Source organism: Phyllostomus discolor, chromosome 5 (assembly GCF_004126475.2).
Source record: "Phyllostomus discolor isolate MPI-MPIP mPhyDis1 chromosome 5, mPhyDis1.pri.v3, whole genome shotgun sequence".
NCBI lineage: Eukaryota > Metazoa > Chordata > Mammalia > Chiroptera > Phyllostomidae > Phyllostomus > Phyllostomus discolor.
The window spans coordinates 48,736,791-48,756,913 of NC_040907.2; the positions used below are offsets into that span (position 1 = coordinate 48,736,791).

A 20,123-nucleotide genomic window follows, 5' to 3' on the forward strand; every position below is an offset into this window, starting at 1 on the left:
AGATTAAATGAAATGATCGTAAATATTTAATAAACATAAATATTTTAATAAACTTTATACTGGTTACAAATGAGAGACATTGTTTATTGTTATTTTTAAATAGAATTAATAGATACAAGGCATGAAGTACAACTGAAATTGTAGTCTTCCTCTAAACCTCAAATGGTAATAAGCTAGGGCTTTAAAATAACTATTTGAAGATTATAAACCATTCATTTCTCTAACATATATTTTATCTAAAATTAAATTTTAAATTATGTCCAGCTAAAGTTATATAGATTTTTTAATTTTAAAAATTAATAACACATATAATAAAAAGAGCAGAATATAAAGCTTGTCTTTGGTAACCCAATCTTGGCTACCTGAAACTTTTCTATTATACAAACGTAAGCAATTCACTTTAAAACTTTACATATAAATATTGATGCTTCACCTTGAAAGTGTACAACTGTAAATTCCCTAAATTAGACTACAAACAGAAGAGTTAGGATTGAGTCCTACCTCCACCACTTCTTGAACAACTTATTCAGCTCCTCTGAGCTTCAGTTTGCTTAGCAATAAAATGGAGCAAAATATTTTGCCCATCGACCTCACAGGATTGTCCTGAAGATCAAGTGAGATAATTCATGACAGTTCTTTATAAGATGCAAAATCCATTGAAGATGCTTAGAAGTTGTTTTGCATATTGCAGTGGGTTCTCATTGACACTCTTGGTCTAAGGAACATATTCCTTTGTTGCAGACAAGCAGAATGATGTGGAGATTCCATCTCCCACCCAGAAAGACAGAGAGAAAAAGAAAAAGCAACAACTCATGACACAGATAAGCGGAGTGAAAAAACTGATGCATAGTTCGAGCTTAAACAATACAAGCATCTCACGCTTTGGAGTCAACACAGAAAATGAAGATAATCTGGCCAAGGTAAGTATGTGCTGGGTGTGGGGTAGGGGTGTGCATGTAGCTCTCTGTTTCACAGCAGGCAGAGGCCTAAAACTACCTGCTAGGAAACAGTAGTGATCACTTCTGTTTTATTATTAAATTGTATGATAAGGAGGCTGTTGTGGCATCTTTTTCCATTGGTGGTCACCTAATTAAATACCCTTTTTCTATACAAAACACTATTTTTTCACCCTAAATTGGATTTGTAAATGGATAGTTCCTCATGATTGAGAATTCTACTGAAGGCTCACTGGATGGATCCAAGGGGAAGCCAGTGGGCAGGACTGAATTATCCCAGAGGACATTTAGGGAGCTGTATGCCAAGGACCAATGGGAAAATTGGAGCTGATTGGCAGAGCTGGAGAAGAAATGAGAGAAATGGATAGCACTGACTATTGAACCCAAACCCCAATAGTGAGAAAGGCACAGAAATAGTTCATACATGTTCTTGGGGGCTGCACAGGCTGATTCCTAAGGTTCTCTCAGCCTCATGAGAATGAAATGAGCCTACTGTAAGCAAAAGGACATTCAGTGAGGCCCTCTGAAAGACAGCATTAGAGTAAGGCCGATCACATATTGGACCGAGCCTTTAGGGAGAGCCTACATCCCACACTCCAGACAATAATTAAGAATGTAATAAATTGTTCCTTTAATCAGATAATCGTAGAATAATCCCACAACACAGTGCTGAATGATGTTTCTTCCAGGTTTATCTGTGGCCTAGGAGCTGTAGGATAATCCATAACTGGAATTCTTCATTAAATTAGGGTTGATTTATATATATTCTAGTAGCTGAGTCTTTCTGACCTGGCCCTTTGTGCTAATAATGGAAGAACAGAGGAGTTTCCTAACTGTAATCACTTGTAGCTACCTCTGAATACAACACTATTTGAGGACTGATTAAACAAATATAGGTCAGCAACTAAATTTGTAAATGAAATATACAGAAATTTGTAACTAGAATGAAGGGGACACCCAATCTCCTAGGTCATTCCATTTTAACTTTTTGATGCAACTAGCATACTCTAAAGAGACATTTGAAAGACTTAGCCAGCCATCATCCAAAAAGTAAATAAACACAATGAAGTATGCTAAAAAATCTGTATTCATTCCTAAGTTCCTCTAATTTTGATTACAGGAGCTGGAAGACCTGAACAAATGGGGCCTTAACATCTTCAATGTGGCTGGATATTCACACAATAGGCCCCTAACATGCATCATGTATGCCATATTCCAGGTGAGTAAACTGGAAAGAGTGTTGGTTATTAATTCCATTGGATGACTGTGTGGTATTTTTCTATCCCAGTTTAATTTTCTGATTTGGCTTTTTTTCATTTTGGGACATCTACTTATTTATTTTCTAATCCATTTTACGATGTAGGAAAGAGACCTCCTAAAGACTTTCAAAATCTCCTCTGATACATTTGTAACTTACATGATGACTTTAGAAGACCATTACCATTCTGATGTAGCATATCATAACAGCCTACATGCTGCTGATGTAGCCCAGTCAACCCATGTTCTTCTTTCAACACCAGCATTAGATGTGAGTAGTTATGATTTCTTTTGCATATGTGCCCATCTTCCTTAAAAAGTGCCATACAACATGTAATGGAATAATGGAATAGTGCAGAAATAATGGAATTAGATGACTACATATTCTTGAACTGGTTCTTGATTATGTATAGCATCTATCAATTGGTTTACTAATGTCAGAGTAACCTTCCCTTTATATCTCTTATAATTGAAAAATTATTTAATTATCAAGCAATTAACAGGATGCTTTATTTGTCATTGTATCTCTTGTATCTAACACATGTCTAGTTCAGTGACTGATATATAGTACATTCTCTGTGCATGTAGTGATCTGGACTGTCCACACCATCCCAGGCATTGTGAGGGAAGCATAAAAACATAACATAAAGTTCCCCATAGAGTTCCTGTTAGGAGTAAGCATCCATAGGCTTATTTTCCTAAGAATTCATGAACCTGATTGTATGGGCTAAAGAAAAGTAACTGAAAATCTAGAGCTGAAAATCACTAGACATCTTGCCAAAAGATGACTGTGACTCCTTTCCCAACAGAGTAATGCATTTGTATATACTGATATTAGCAGCAGTGGGCCCAGCAGACCAAATTCTTCCTTGACAGATAGCAGTGGGAGTCAGGTGCTTCCAAAATGAGCAGGATCTTTGCAAGAAGAGACTGGCCAACCTTAATCCAACCTCACCTTTGCAGGTCCTTTCAGAAGGTGAAGAAAGATTAAATAGACCACAGCTTTATTGCTTGGGTCCCATATTTTCTTAGAGAAGAAATCCAAGAAGACTTGGGAAAGTGAGATGGAGCTAAGGTTGTTCTATGTCCCTGAAGGAAATGTTCTGTATAAGTATCATAATGGACCAACACTGTTTATCCACTATCCACTAATATTGGTAGGATACTTATTGTGTGGCCAGAAATTGTCCATGAGTGCCACAGACATTTCAAGAAGGCCCACTTCAATGTGTCCTTGAATAATTAAATTGATCTTCATGGGAGAGGTGGAAACTGAGCTGGCATTTGAAGGGTCAGGATTTAAGTAATCCCAGAGAGTAAGGAAAGACATTTCAGCCAGAGAAAGACTTTTAGCCAGAAAGAATATATACTTAAGTAAATCCTAGGCTTAAATCCTTGTGTACCAGTAGAGGCAGAGGAGGCTTCATGAGATGGCAAGGAGTTGAGTAGCAGGGCGTTAGGTTTCACTTCTTGGAAATGTTCTCAAATTTTGCCCATAGTAAACACTTAGTGGATAGGTACTGAATGAATGGATGAATGAATATGTGAAATATTCTGACCACACTACAAATTTAGCTTTGGGAAATAATTTACTGCCAGTCTTATGAGTCTGGAATTTGGCCTCCGTTCTCTTAAGTTATGCAGCCTGAAAATGTATGAAATTTGTTATATATCAGAGGACAGCCAGTCTGATTCACTTCTTTGACTTGTATGTGCTGGTGTTCTATAAGCATCATTCTGCCATACCACTTAGTGAAAAAACAAACATCAGGTACCATCTGATCACTCACCGTGAGCACTGCCTTCCCGAGCCTCAGCCTGTAGGCCTGATGAGGGCATGGGCTCCAGCCATCATTGCTTTCGTGTGAGACCTTATGAGGAAGGATAGAATTTACATTAAATTAGTATGTGACACATTATAAAAATCAACAAACAGCCCTTCTCCCACCAAGAATGAAATGGGATACTTTAACATAAAACTGAATAAACAGAATAGGCAAATGGGACATGGAGTTAAATGTGCTCATTTCACTCTGCAGGCCGTCTTCACAGATTTGGAAATCCTGGCTGCCATTTTCGCAGCTGCGATCCATGACGTTGATCATCCCGGAGTGTCCAACCAGTTTCTCATCAACACAAGTGAGTTGACCACTAGGACAGTCATCCAAGTAATTGTATGAGTCACTGCTTATGTTTTTTTTCCTCCTCATGTTTCATTATGGAGAATAATAAGAGTAATAATGAGGTAATCCTTCCATTCCACTCAAACTGGTCAGACCTTTCCTGGATACTGTGTCCAATTTGGCAATAGAATTTTTGAGCCGCAGGGAGAACTTGCAAGTGGTCAGAAGGGAGTCATAAAAATTACTTGATGTTTGGAAAATACAATATGTGAGGAAAGAATAACAGATGTGGAATTATCCAGTAAGCACAAGGAAAGTCTTGGGAATAATGTGATAATGATTTTCAATATTATGCAGCGCTCTCACTCAGAGCATGATGACCCACTGGTGTCCCTCTCTACTGAAACCAGCCCCTAATGTTAGATCTGAGCATGGGAACCCCCAGACAAAATAAGATTCTGAAAAAGGCACTGCAATGGGTTTCCACAATTCAGGAGGAAGGGTCATTAAAAGCCCCACATACTCTCTTCCCACTGTATAGGCATGATTACGAATTAGCCTGTGGTAGGGAAGGTGACTTCAGTGAACTTCACAGCTGGTCCAGCCTTAGGATCCCAAGCCGTTGAGTTTTTATTATGCTCAAAATGTTTAGGATTCATGCTAATGAAACTCCATGAATTCTCTCAGTTAATGCACTATTTCTTTTTTTTTTTTTTTTTAAGTAATTTTTTTAAGATTTTATTTATTTATTTTTAGAGAGAGAGAGGGGAGGGAGAGAGAGAGAGAGAGAGAGAGAGAGAGAGAGAGAGAGAGAGAGAGAGAGAGAGAGAGAGAGAAACATCAATGTGCAGTTGCTGGGGGTTACGGCCTGCAACCCAGGAATGTACCCTGGCTGGGAATCGAACCTGAGACACTTTGGTTCCCAGCCCGCGCTCAATCCACTGAGCTACACCAGCCAGGGTGCACTATTTCTAAATGCTGGAAATCTAAGAACTTTTTCTTGTGAGAATATTGGTTTAATGTGATCATTAACATCAAGTGCTGATGGTTTTATAGAAATGTTTGATCTGCTTGTAGAAAATGCTTGTCATACTTTATCATCAGAATATCTGAGTGATGTAGTTGTGGTGTACCTTGTTTTTGTGTTGGTGGTGTTGTTTTACCTCATTCTTCTATTGAAAGAACCTAAACTTAACTACTTGCTTGTGTGGGTTCTATCAGCTGACATAGTGTGGTATCATGAATCAATCCATGTATAGGTCAGTTACCTTCACACAGAAAAGTGGTCTTTCTGTTACAGCCACCTACAGCACTACAATATAGAAAGCCCTTTTGCAGATCTATAACCTTGACCACAGGGTGAGTGGAGCATAAGTGCTGAAATGACATCATATATCCCACTACCTTTACTGAGGATGTAACTCAAAGCACACAGTTAAAGAAATGGTATATGAATAACAACACCTGCAGTTAGTGACATAGTACCATCACTTGGCTATTATTCTTGATTAAGAGAAAATGTGACTTCATAAATTTGATGACCATATTCTCATTTGTAGAACAGGGCTCTGTCTGATGAAAGATGTCTGATTCTTCTGTGTGAAAAGCAGGCTGGAAGCTGTAGTTTACATATCCAGATATTGTAGTCTCTGATGTATACTGCCAGATGGTAGAACATTTGACAAGAAGATTGTTCTAAAGTGTATTAATGTTTTGTTACCATATTTATAGAAAATTCCATAAAGCCACATTATTTGAATAAAATGAAATTTTATACTTACACCCTTGTCTTCTTTGAAAATCCAAAATCCAATTGACAGAGTTGACAAGAATATAAAAAAGTGAATATACGTAGTTTGAAAATTCTAATACATTTGTTGAAGTTTACTGGCATTTTCAGTTTATTGTTTTCCAAAGTACAGAATGTGTGAAGACATAATGGAAATTACAATCTGAGATAAAAATAGGATTTAGCAGCTCGGGAATGCTTTTACCTAATGTCAAATTCTTTCTAAAGTGAAGGGGAAAAAAGGATTTTAAAATACCATGAGTTTTAATCAAAGAGAAGGCTTAGGCACTAATATCTACTAGAAGATTTTTTTCTTAGAAACTGACTACATTCCTTTGTAGAGGGAGACTGTATATCTAAGGAAAAGTGGCATTTCATCTTGTTTTTTAAAACTATTTGAATACAACTAGATCTGATTTCAAGTTAAGATAATGCCAACCTTTGAATTGTAGCCCTTTTTATTAAGTCATCCTTTTTACTTGCTTATTAGATTCAGAACTTGCTTTGATGTATAATGATGAATCTGTGTTGGAAAACCACCATCTGGCCGTGGGTTTCAAACTACTGCAAGAAGAGCACTGTGACATCTTTCAGAATCTCACCAAGAAGCAGCGTCAGACGCTCAGGAAAATGGTTATCGACATGGTAAGACTTCCCCTCTCTACATTACCATCACAGGAGGGGAAATCTCACTCTCTTTGCCAAGCTGAGCTCATTGAGTATTTTCGTTTTCTTTTTACCCAAGGTGTTAGCAACTGATATGTCCAAACATATGAGCCTGCTGGCAGACCTGAAGACAATGGTGGAAACAAAGAAAGTTACAAGCTCAGGTGTTCTTCTGCTGGACAACTATACTGATCGCATACAGGTATTTGATGAAAGCCTTTGATTTAACACAAAGCTAAACCAAACAACAATTAAAAAATGAAAACAATCTTAAGTTAGTTGCATAGTAGGTTATTACTACAGCTTTGGGCTTATTTAAGAACAAACTAAGCAAGCGAAGAAATAACTAAAGAAAACATTACAGCTCATTCTCTAATTTATGAGAAAAAAACAACCCTATTTATTGAATTGCTTAGTTCTAAAAATAAATAGCAAGATGTATTTGTAATAGGGTGTACGTGACTGCTGGTCCCAAAAGCTTGTGTTTGGATATAAACCCCATTGACTTGCAGTTTGTTAAGTCTGTTTTGGTTATACAAATTGCCATCAGCTGCTCTCCTCTCCACAAGTGGAAAATATGAAGATATCTACTTTGAGTAATTCTTTGCATTTTTTCCAAACTGAGGAAAGGAAATGGTGGCAGTATCTGACCTAATGTCCTTTCCATTTTTTAAATTCCGTGACCATCAATTTAAGAAGAAACAGACTTTCCCTTTTGGGACTCCTATAATGGCGAATAACCAAGGCTGGCCAGCACCATTAGAATTCTGCTTTCTTGGTGCACATAATGTAATTATAATACAACTAAAATGTTCTTGGGTTTGGTACCAAGTGTCCTAGTACAAGAAGGATGAGATGTTCTGGTAGTATTTACACCTAATTTTATGGGATTTCCAAAACTTGATGATTTCAGGTCCTTCGCAACATGGTACACTGTGCAGACCTGAGCAACCCCACCAAGTCATTGGAATTGTATCGGCAATGGACAGACCGCATCATGGAGGAATTTTTCCAGCAGGGAGACAAAGAGCGGGAGAGGGGAATGGAGATTAGCCCAATGTGTGATAAGCACACAGCTTCTGTGGAAAAATCTCAGGTATCTACTATAAGGTTTTCAAAGTTTTTATAAGCTCTGCTTGCAATAGAACTGAGGAGTTCTACCTAGTCTTTTCTTTTAACAAAATATGTATAATATACAATAATATACAATATATTATATGTGTATGAAATTATAAGGAAGCAACTACCCATTTAGCTCCATTAAACTCATGACTCATTTGTTTTCTCTATTATACTCGATTTTACAGGATGAGATAAAGCAGTTATCAGAATCCATCCAAGTTTGAACTGTGTAGCCTCAAACAATTTATATAGTTGTCTATGATCTTAGCAAATGCAGTCAATTGAATTGTACACTGCGGCCTTCTCCATCTCATCTGTCCAGATTTCTCCTAGCTCTGCCTTTATTTAGGATTTCTACTCTTGTTCCCTGTGCCCTATTTGTTCTGTCTCTTCATAATCAAGCACACTGCCACCATCACCAGGAGTAGTGAATCTCATTCCTACAAATCTCTTCTACCTCATAGTCCAAGCCTGTCCTGTGTCCCCCTACCCAGATTGTATCTATGCTCTAAGGACATGCTGACATATTCCGATTGTATCCAAAGCTACAAATTCCCTGTGGGCTGAGGACTGGGAACAATACACTGGAGGCAGGCAATACAGAAATACCCCTGATGCCTCTAGTTGCAGAGACTGTGACCATAGAAAGTGTCAATGTCCCTACAAAGGATTTAGGGCCAGCCAAAATATTATTTTATTTAAGACAACAAATGGCCTGAGCCAGATGGTCATGATTGAGAATGAGTCTACACGCTGTCCAAGGTCTTTATCACAAAATAATTCAGAGTATTTTTTGTTCATGTTTATCCCCTTTCCTCACTACCTGCTACCCCAAAATTTACATATACTTGTAATATCTATATAGTTATCTTTTTGTTGCTTCTTAAAAAAAGACCAATTACATGAATTTAAAATCTGTTAAAGTACTCTAAAAGTCTAATATTCTATAAGAAAGCAAGATAATACTAATTTTTAGGGACAATTCAAATACCCCAAAAGAATGATTCTCAACCTTTTTTATCTCATAGCACACATAAACTAATTACTAAAACTCTGAAGCACATCAAAAAATATATTTTTTGCCCATCTGACATAAAAAATAGGTATGATTGTTATTCATTCACACCAGATGGCTATTGCTCTGTTGGCTTTTGTCATTTTTTTATTTGACAATCTAAGGAAAAAGAGGTCAGTGTCCCTGACTAAATATTCATGTACCGCATGTTTTATAAGTTCTTGTGGCTTAATTAGAACAAGATAGTAATTAACTAATTAATTGGAATAAGGTTCTTTCATTAACAGTGTTTTTTTATATTTATATAGTGTCATGCAGTTTTGCACACATTTTTCCATACATTATCCTATCTGAGCCTCCATACAGCCTTGGGAGACAGACACAGCATGTATTTCCCCAGTGTATCCGGTGAAGAAGCTGTCCTCTTGGTCCATTTCACCAGCTCTTTAGTTACTTAGCTGCCCTCCACCCAAAGATGTTGACTCTCCTCACATCACTGTGGACAGGTCTCCCTGGGGCCAAGACACTGTATTTGCTCCTGGTGTTTCCCACAGATGCACTCTGGTGACCCATGTCTGAGAAGTCTGGCAATAAAGCCCCTGATTAGATGCTCATAGGATTGGTAGAGCTCTCTTATCCCAGGACCTAGGAAATAAGGGGCTTATTTCCCCTAGAGAAATAAGCAACTAGAGACCACCTTTCCAAAAATGCCAAGCATTTGGCAGAAACAAAACAAATGAAGAAAGGAAATGACTGCATTGTGTTCAGCTGATTCAGTTTTCTCCATTGCATTGAGCTTGTTTTCTTCAGGCCCCTGGAAAACACCTTGAATATAGTCTCTAAAGTCCATTAAGCACAAATAAAGTAGAAAGAGGGGGGTGGGAAGGAGTGGGTGGAAGCAAGAGAAATACCTGAATCATCTTCAGTGTAGTTCTTAAAACCAATGCAGATTAGAGATGCCCAGTTTTTTGTGTGAATTGTTTGTTAAAGCTAGGGAAGCACCAGAGAAAAGATAGATAGAAGATGATAGATAGATAGATAGATAGATAGATAGATAGATAGATAGATAGATAGATAGATATAAAAGAATCACATATGACTAAGATTCTTTGATATGGTACAACTTGGATGTATTAAGTGACTGGAAGAAAAAACTAGAATGTTAATAAAGGGAAGTTGCTAGTAATGTGGAAAGGGAGCTATATAATATCCCGTGGGTAGCTGTAAATTGCCCTTGCTCATCTCCCCCTGAATCCCAACCCAGCATCTCTCCAGCTCTGTAGACCGTGACAGGGGAATTCCATTCTCTCATTCAACTGGTGCCTATTCTTTCTCTCAACCTGCCCCCACCCCCACTGTTTCCTGTTTGTCCCACAATGAGGAGGTCAGAGCAAGGCCACAGAGCTAGCTCAGGCAGGATGCATAGGCCCTGTGTAAACTATAGAAGAGCCATAAGCCTCATATTTATTCACAGGAACACTAGCACAGGAACTGCCTAATTGTTTTTATTTTCCCTTCTTTTCTCCTGATGGAAATGACGGCAGGCCCTACAATTGCAGATGTATCCACAGAGGGGATTTTTGTTGGGTTAGGGGCTTGAGGTATTTTCTGATGTTTTACCAAACTCATTTACAAACGAAAAGCAGTCCACAGAACTTGAGAAATTTCAGAGTAGTCAGGGGCTGGCTCCCCTTCGTTTTGGAACAGCATCATATTTTCAAGTTATCAGGGAAAGAATGTTAAGTCAGAACTCATTAAACCTGGGGCTTCCACCTTCAGAGAATGATTCAGAGTCCACAACGTGAGAAAGTCATTCCCAGCCAGGATTACATCCAACTTCTTATCTGGCACACGGAAAAGGAAAAGTCGTCAGTTGTAGTGAGACGTGAGATGAACACAGGCTTTGGAGTCAGACAAAGCTGGGAGTGAGTGCCAGCTTCACCATTTACTGGCTCTGTGACCTCTGTCAAGATAGTCAATCTCAGTGAGTCTTAGTTTCCTCCTTGTAAATAGTGGATAACTATACTAACTTTGCAGAATTAAAAGTGATAATTTATACATCATATCCATTGCAGGACATACTATATAGTATGTGCTCAAATAATGGAATCCATTATTACTTATTTCTCTTGGGTTGTTGTAGCTTTATTCTTGCATGGAAACCAGGATAGCTTGTTTGGTTTTCAGGGGCCAATCACAATAACAGGTATGTAACCTTATTTTCCTCCAGGTTGGTTTCATTGACTACATTGTCCATCCACTGTGGGAGACCTGGGCAGATCTGGTGCAGCCTGATGCCCAAGACATTCTGGATACACTAGAAGATAACAGGAACTGGTATCAGAGCATGATCCCCCAGAGTCCCTCCCCACCGCTGGATGAGCAGAACAGGGACTGCCAGGGGCTGATGGAGAAATTTCAATTTGAACTGACCCTTGAAGAGGAGGATTCTGAAGGACCTGAAAAAGAGGGAGAGGGCCACAGCTATTTCAGCAGCACAAAGACACTTTGTGTGATTGACCCAGAAAATAGGGATTCACTGGGAGAGACTGATGTAGACGTTGCCACAGAAGACAAGTCCCCGATTGACACATAATCTCCCTCAGTGTAGAGATGGACATTCCACCCCTGACAAGCATGCCAGCTATATGGTAGGGCCAGCCCACCCCAGGGGCCAAGGCCTGCACAGGACAAGGGCCATGTGGCTTTTCCAGTTACTTGAGTTTGGAGCCAGAGTGCAAGACCGTGAAGCAAATAGCAGCTCAGGAAATTCCACGGTTGACTTGCCTTCCTTGCAAGCTTGGTGGAGAGCTGAAGCTTTATGTGGTACTGGAGGCCAAGTTCAGATCATGACTAATGGCTTGAAAATAGAAGACACAAAACTGAGAGATTTTTCTGCACTAAGTTTTGGGAATCTGTCCCTGCTAGTGACTGAACTAATACGTTCATTTATAAATCTGCTCACCTGTCCCTTTGTCTGCCAACCTGTGTGCCTTTTTTTGTAAAACATTTTCATGTCTTTAAAAATGCCTGTTGAATACCTGGAGTGTAGTATCAACTTCTACACAGATAAGCATTCAAAGCTGACAAACTTTTTTGACTCTTTCTGAAAAAAAAGGAAAGAAAATGGTCTTCCTTCTTTCTTGGGCAATATCTTTCACTTTACTACAGTTACTTTTGCAAATAGAAAGGATACACTTCTAACCACATTCTACTTCCTTTCCCTGTTGTTCCTTCCAAGTCCACAGTTGCCCTACAACTTATCTCTGTTTGCCTGCTTTGAACAGTGTTTTTTCTCCTCTGGAGTTTTACATTTTTGCTCTCAACAGAATAAAGTTGAACAAATGCAGGGGTAGGAAGAGGTGGTTGTGTTGTTCACAGTTACAGTCTGTGTGAAAAGCAGCCTAAAAAGGCAGTGTGTCGTGTGGTGTCCACTGGGAGTCGCACGGCCCTGTCCTGTCCTCTCCCTCCTCTCTTCACTCTCACACCCAGTTACGCCATTTCCAATTCAATGCTGCCATCTCTCTTGCACTGCCTTCCTGCTAACACCTCCATTTCTGTTTATAACCGTGTATTTATTACTTAATGTATATAATGTAATGTTTTGTAAGTTATTAATTTATATATATCTAACATTGCCTGCCAATGGTGGTGTTAAATTTGTGTAGAAAACTCTGCCTAAGAGTTGCAACTTTTCTTGTAATGTTTTGTATTGTGTATTATATAACCTGAACATCGCTGAGAGAGACATAGGGCCCCGTCACCAGTGAAGACACAGTGGGCTTTTACTCAGAGGGCCTGCCCTTTTACCAGTCTGAGTTGCTAATACTGTGTAACCCTTTACAAACCAGTTTTGGAAACAGGATTCTCACATTACATACTAAATGGTTTATATGAGCTTTTACTTTTGTATAGTTTCATAGGGATGGGGGGCAACAAGATATGGTTTTCACCCTGTTCTATCCAACTCTACGTATGCATGAGTTGGGTAACAACTGGGTTTTACTATAATCGTGGCTTCAGTTTAAAAAGCAACACTACATTTGTGCACAGATGGTTCTGAGTGTTACCAGACTACTGACTTTGCAAAGAAAGCCTCCTGCCTGCCATTAAGCAGGAATGTCATGTTCCAATTAATTACAAAAAGAAAACAATAAAACAATGTGAATTTTTTAATACAATGTGAAATAATGTAGTAAATTATGCAAATGTGAAGCTTCTGATAACACTTGTTAGGTCTCTTATTGGCTTCAGTCTCAGTTTGTAGAATATATTTCATGCGTTCAGTTCAGCATTGTGACACATAGTTAAAGAAATGGCACAAACGTGCATGACCAATGGGTTTGTATGTCTATGAACACTGCATTATTTCAGGTGGACATTTTATTGTTTCCCAAAGTATCTCACAATGTATGTTGTAGTACTATTATTATATATTGTGTTCAAATGCATTCTTAAGAGACTTTTCTATGAGGTGAATAAACAAAAGCATGATTAGATTAGACTGTAGGCCCAATTATTTCAGGTTAGTTCTGACGTATCAAAAGCAAATCTTTTTTCTCTTTTCTCCTACCACACCCCACAAAAGAAAACCAACCAGTTTGCCCAGCCAACATCACAACTGAAGTTTAAGAATCTTTCCAAAAAGTCCCTTAGCTTCGAACATTACACTTTTTCTTTTAAGCAACAGTTGGCTCTGCTCAATGGTGCAAGAAGGGAGCTGGTGAAGGAAAACAAAAACCACCATATGAATGTGAAGAGTTTAATCTACTAGATAAATAAAGGGAAACTGCAGCTTGGCTGGATGCTCTAGAAAAGAGAATCGTAGAACCACAGAACATTAACGTAATGTAACCAGATGGCTCCATCAATCATTTGACCCATGGAGGCTGTGGTGCAGAGTCCTCTTCAAGCCTCTCCACAGAGCGCTGGTTGACACAGCGTTCTCGGTGATCCGTGGGGTCTTCTGTTGGTTGTATGCCCAAGATTTTCTTTCTGAAAAGATCTGTCTTAATCCCATAAGCAAAACATTTAAATGTTTTCTTGAAATCTTTAAGTCAGCTTAAAAAAATTTATCCTGAGGTATGTGTGTGTGAGTGCAAGTGTGAGTGTGGTAAGGAAGGTTGCAAGTAAGAATCGGTGGATGGCCCATGACATTTTAACCACAGGGTACAGATTTGTGAACCAGTAAGGGAGTCTGCTATAGAAGAACTCACTCACACTGAAATTACAGTAATTTTTATAGACCATTGGAGATGAACCAACATTGCACAACCAGCTTGCTTGTCAGTTATACAGCTGATGTTTATAGTACTTCGCCACCATCCCCGATCTCTGATTGCACCCCATCATCTCTGACCTTTTACTGATTGAATGACAAAAATGAATTAGTTAGAATAGCCACAGCTGTGCCTTTTAAAATGTCTACACTACAGGTATAAATATGCATAAATGTTTGCAGTTCTGTTTCTACAGAGAAGTGATTCTCAACTGTTGCTGCAAAATGAGAATCATTTGGGGAATAAATGTTTTTTTAGAATATGGATGTTTGGGCCCCATCCTTACTTCAGATGTGTTTGAATTGGTCTTGGGTAGGGTTCTGGGTGGCTGATTTTTAAAATTCTCCCAAGATAATCTAGCATGTAGTTTTGAGTAGAGAACTACTGTTCCAGAAGAAAGAAATGTGCTTGTAGCTAAGGTTTTGGTCTCAGTCCATTCAAGCTACTGTAACAAAATACCACCAACTAAGATAGCTTAAAAACGACAGAAATTGATTTCTCACAGTTCTAGAGGCCAGGAAGTTCGAGATTAAGGCATCAACATGTTCACATTCTCATGAAGCCTATTTTCTAGCCGGTGATTTCTTGCTGTGTCCTCACTTGGGAGATGGGACTAGAGTTCCATCCGGGATTGCCAAGAGCATTTATCCCATTCGTGAGGCTCCACCCTCATGACTTCAGCAGCTCCCACAGATCCCACCTCCTAATATCATCTTTGGGGGTTGGGATTTCAACATGTGTATTTTGGGGTGACACAAACATTCACACCATAGCAGCTTTCTTCCATAGCAACTGTTTGCAGACCCTGTGCACTTGCCATGGCCAGACACTGGTTCCGATACAGAGATGACAGTAGGAATCAGAGGTGAAAAAGACAGAACTCCACACTCCAGAGGCTTGCAATCTGTTATTGTTCCTCACCACTTGCTTTCCAGGGTACTAAACCACAATTATGTTCTCAGGAAAACCACAATGAAGGAAGTTAATCACCTGGTTCCAGAACATAGGCCATAAGTGTAACCATCTCCTACCTGTGATGGCTTGTCAGTCTTTCTGATGGCAGGGAGTGACTGAGAAGCAGACATTACTACAGCATTCTTGCCGAGCCTAAGGGTGATCACTTTGTGCTTCACAAAATACACAGGAGCCTAAGGTTGATTTATAAACTCTGGAACTGTCAGAGTTGAAAAGAAACATACACATATGTGTGAACACATGTACACACACAGGATGGCATTTCTGTGACATATTCCCACAGGCCTATTTTGACACAATTAAGTTGTGGGGGGTGGTCATAGTAATTCTAAGTCCACTGAAGAAAGCCTCAGAAAGTCCAAGTGAAAGAGTATGGTTTGTCACATGGGGTCTGTTCCCATGTGGCCAGGTTCAAATCTTAATTCCTCCATTTACTAACTGCCCAACCTTAGACAAGTCACCTCCTGCCTGGACTTCAGTAAAATGAAGGCCATAAAGTGTCAAATGGGGATAAATAAACCCAGGCCTTTTTCCACTGCTACCTCTCTGCGCCCTATGTCTTACTTACTGATCAAATTACTACCATCTGAGCCTTAAAACCTGTGATCCAAGATGGGGTAGGATGGGTAGCAAATCTCATTTATAAACCCATGCTTTGTGCATTCTGTATCCCCTGACAAGAATTCTCCAAACTGGTTACCTCCCACATCATTCAAGACTCAGATCAGGTGCCCCCTAACAGGAAGCTTCCCCAATCTCCAAGATTGAGATAAGCACTCTTCCTTGAACTCCCCAAATAGCCTATGCTTTGCTACTAATTAGCTGTGTAATGTTGGGCAAGTCACTGAATTCCCCATGCCTCTGCATTATCATCTGTAAATTGGTGAAAATTATACTAACACCTACCTTATAGAGGGTTATATGAGAATTACATGAATTGATATATAAAGGTCTAAGAAATACAGCAGTTGGCAAAAGTGGTTTACAGTTGTTCATGGGGAAAAAGGCATTCAGGTTATTATTATAATAATGCAAGAATAAATTCTGTTTCACATACTTACAACTGTAAAACTGCGTTTGCCCACCTCTGCATTTTTTGGTTTTTTAAAATATATTTCATTGATTATGCTATTACAGTTGTCTCATTTTCCCCCTTTCACTCCCCTCCCACCCACATTCCCCCCTTTAGTTCATGTCCATGTGTCATACATATAAGTTCTTTGGCTTCTGTATTTCCTATACTATTCTTACCCTCCCCCTGACTATTTTCTACCTACCATCTATGCTACTTATTCTCTGTACCTTTTCCCCCTTTCTCCCCCTCCCACTTCCCTGTTGATAACCCTCCATGTGATCTCCATTTCTGTGATTCTGTTCCTGTTCTAGTTGTTTGCTTAGTTTGTTTTTGTTTTTGTTTTACGTGTAGTTGTTAATAAATGTGAGTTTGCTGCCATTTTACTGTACATATTTTTCATCTTCTTTTTCTTAGATAAATCCCTTCAACATTTCATATAATAAGGGCTTGGTGATGATGAACTCCTTTAACTTGACCTTATCTGGGAAGCACTTTATCTGCCCTTGCATTCTAAATGATAGCTTTGCTGGATAGAGCAATTTTGGATATAGGTCCTTGCCTTTCATGACTTAGAATACTTCTTTCCAGCCCCTTCTTGCCTGTAAGATCTCTTTTGAGAAATAGCTGACAGTCTGATGGGAACTCCTTTGTGGTAACTGCCTCCTTTTCTCTTGCTGCTTCTAGGATTCTCCCCTTCATTTTAATCTTGGGTAATGTAATTATGATGTGCCTTGGTGTGTTCCTCCTTGGGTCCAACTTCTTTGGGACTCTCTGAGCTTCCAGAACTTCCTGGAAGTCTATTTCCTCTGCCAGATTGGGGAAATACTCCTTTATTATTTGTTCAAGTAACTTTTCCACTTGTTGCTCTTTCTCTTGCCCTTCCCCTTCTGGCACCCCTATAATTTGGATGTCGGAATGTTTAAAGATGTCCTGGAGGTTCCTAAGCTTCTCATTTCTTTGAATTCTTCTTTCTTCATTTTTTTCTGATTGGATGTATCTTTCTTCCTTTTGGTCCACACCATTGATTTGAGTCCCAGTTTCCTTCCCATCATTATCGGTTCCCTGTACATTTCCCTTTATTTCACTTAGCTTAGCTTTCATTTTTTCATCTAATTTGCGACCGAATTCCACTAATTCTGCCAGCATCCCAGTTACCAGTGTTATGAACTGTGCATCTGATAGGTTGTCTACCTCTTCATCGCTTAGTTGTATTTTTTCTGGAGCTTTGATCTGTTCTTTCATTTGGGCCACTTTTTTTTGTCTTGCTGCGCCTATTACATAGTGAGGGGCGGAGCCTTAGGTATTCAAGGAGGCGGAGTAAGCACGTCACTGGGTTGTGACGCTGTATATGGGGAAGGGATCCGAGAGGAAACAATGGCACTTGCTCTGCTTCTGCTGGATTTCAGTCACTTCGCTGCTTCCCACAAGCAAATTGGGCCCTTCTGGTGCTGATTCTCGTGTGGGTGAGTTTGTGTACATTCTAGGATCCTGTGGGTCTCTCCAACGACCTCTCCTGTGAGGCTGGGACTTTCTCCCAGAACCTCAACCCCCACAGATGTTTTCAATGGGTGTTTTGGGGCTTGATTTTCCAGTGCTGGGACCCTGGGTTGTGTGGTCTGTCCTGCTCCCCAGTTTCACCTGGTTTATCTGCATGCAAATGTGGGACCACCAGTCCACCAGATGCCTTGTGCACCACACCCTGCTCCACAATCCGCCATCTCACTGGGTCTGCCAGCCACCACTTTGCCGTAAGTCCTCTCTTTCCTGGCTGCCCTACTCCACCCCTCCTACCAGTCTGGATGAATGTGTCTTTAACTCCTTAGTTGTTGGACTTCCATATAGTTCAATTTTCTGTCAGTTCTGGTTGTTTTTGGTTTTTAAATTGTTGTCCTTCTTTTGGTTGTGCAAGGAGCCACAGTGTGTTTACCTATGCCTCCATCTTGGCCGGAAGTCCTCCCCACCTCTGTGTTTTAATTACTAGCTCCTGTGACCATATGTTTAAGTTAGGTTTTTGTCTTTTCCAAAAGACTATTGAAGTTAGAAGCCAAATATTATTCCCTGCTGAACTTTCTGTGCCCAGTCCAATACCTGAATTTGTCAAACTGACACAAACCAAGTGGTTTTGTGTAAGGGTAAAATGCAACCATATGTTTAAGGCTCTCAAGCCTAAAAAGGTGTTGGTCTCTGAACCCTAGAATAATAAAGCCATATAATTTTGGAACAAAGATTCCTCAGAGATCATTTGGTTCACTCCTTTCCTTTTATAAATATAGGAGCTGATGCCCAGAGATGATCAGTGACCTGCCCAATATCACCCAGTGTAGTAGTGTCCTAGGGCTGCCATAGCCCAGTGTCACATACTGGGTAGCATAAACAGCCAAAATTTATTTCCTCACAGTCTGGATGCTAGAAGTCCAAGGTCATGGTGGTGTCAGGGTCAGTTCCTTCCAGAAAACCTATTTGTGCCTCTCCCCTAACTTCTGGTGATTTCTGGCAATCATCTCTGTCTTCATGTTCACCTGGTATTCTCTCTCTCTCTCTCTCTCTCTCTCTCTCTCTCTCTCTCTCTCTCTCTCTCTCTCTGCAGGCCTGTGTCCAAGTTTCCCCTTTTTATAAGGACACTAGTCACGTAGAGTTAAGGGACCACTCTACTCCAGTATGACATCCTTTTAACTAACTACATCTACAACAAACCTGCTTCCAAATGAAGTAACATTCTGAGATAACACACTGAGTGTTAGAATTTCAATATATACATTTGAGTGGGTGGAGACAAGTCAACCTATAGCACACAGTCACTCACCTAAAGATTCCTGTTCCCTAGCACAGGGCTTTGTCTGCAAGATCAGGACCTTAGACACCCATTCAGCTTCTCTGCACCTCAATCTTCTCTCCAAAATCAGAAGAACAGACTGTGTGTTCTTGAACAGGTACTATCCAGTTATAAGGGAATTTTTTGTTTTCTTAAGGTCTGAGTTCTTCAAACATTTTAACTATTTTCCTGGTATAGCTCAGTGCTACACAGAGGGATCAAGGGGAAGAGAAAGCAGGACTTCAGGGTCATAGAGAATACATAGCCCCAGTGTTAAGAACTTAGGCTCAGATAGTGAACAGATTCCAGTTCAAATCCTTGCCTTTCTACTTTCTAGCGGTGTAATGGTGGGCAAATACTTAACCTCTTCAAGCTACAGTTTCCTCCTCATTAAAACAATAAAAGTAATAGTAGCTGTTTTATGAGGTTTTTTCAAAGACTAGTAAATAATGCATCTAAAGTGCTTGAGTGTCAGCCATTGTACCACAGATGTCAGCTAAGACTTCAATCCTTCCCCCCAAAATTAGAGTGCCCGTTGTGTGCCAGGCACCCAACAAAGTCCCTACTCTTCTGAAGTTTATGTTTTAGTAGGAAAGAAAAACCCAAATAAACAAAAATATAAATAATACAGTATCAGATAGTGTGATATGTGCTATGGGGTTTGCTCTGGAGTTCAACTGCCTAACTTGGAATCCCAGCTTCCCCCACTACTAACAGCCCAGACTGGGGTGCATAAAATATTATAAGGGTTCTGAAAATGTAGTGGGTTTGTCAACATCAATGAACACCAAGAAATCCAGGTGAGGAAGAGGAGTGGGGAATAAGGTTGGCAGCCAGGTCACAGAGAGTCCTTAGGCTATTGTGAGGGCTTTTGGAAATCATTGGGCAGTTTTAAGGAGGGGGCTGATATGACCAGATCTACATGTCTAGAAGATTATTCTGTGAGGAAAATAAACTATATTACATACATAGAATTAGGGAGACCAATTAGGAGGCCACTGTAATGGTCTTGAGAAGTAACAGGAACTTGTCAAGTTTAGTGGTGATGAGGGTT

General features: G+C 39.7%; 1 protein-coding gene across 6 annotated transcripts in view; it reads left to right on the top strand.

The window, feature by feature from the left end:
* PDE4B (phosphodiesterase 4B) overlaps positions 1-13,427 on the top strand; it is a 530,477-nt gene extending 517,050 nt beyond the window's left edge. For all 6 annotated transcript variants that reach the window (XM_036026231.1, XM_028512530.2, XM_028512531.2 and 3 more), the window contains 8 exons: positions 742-920; positions 2,077-2,175; positions 2,320-2,484; positions 4,253-4,352; positions 6,616-6,770; positions 6,871-6,993; positions 7,705-7,887; positions 11,159-13,427. In XM_036026231.1, coding sequence (XP_035882124.1) covers positions 742-920; positions 2,077-2,175; positions 2,320-2,484; positions 4,253-4,352; positions 6,616-6,770; positions 6,871-6,993; positions 7,705-7,887; positions 11,159-11,524 — 1,370 coding nt within the window. In that variant the 3' untranslated portion in view covers positions 11,525-13,427. The remainder of the gene's footprint in view (positions 1-741; positions 921-2,076; positions 2,176-2,319; positions 2,485-4,252; positions 4,353-6,615; positions 6,771-6,870; positions 6,994-7,704; positions 7,888-11,158) is intronic.
* Positions 13,428-20,123: the final 6,696 nt, after the last annotated feature.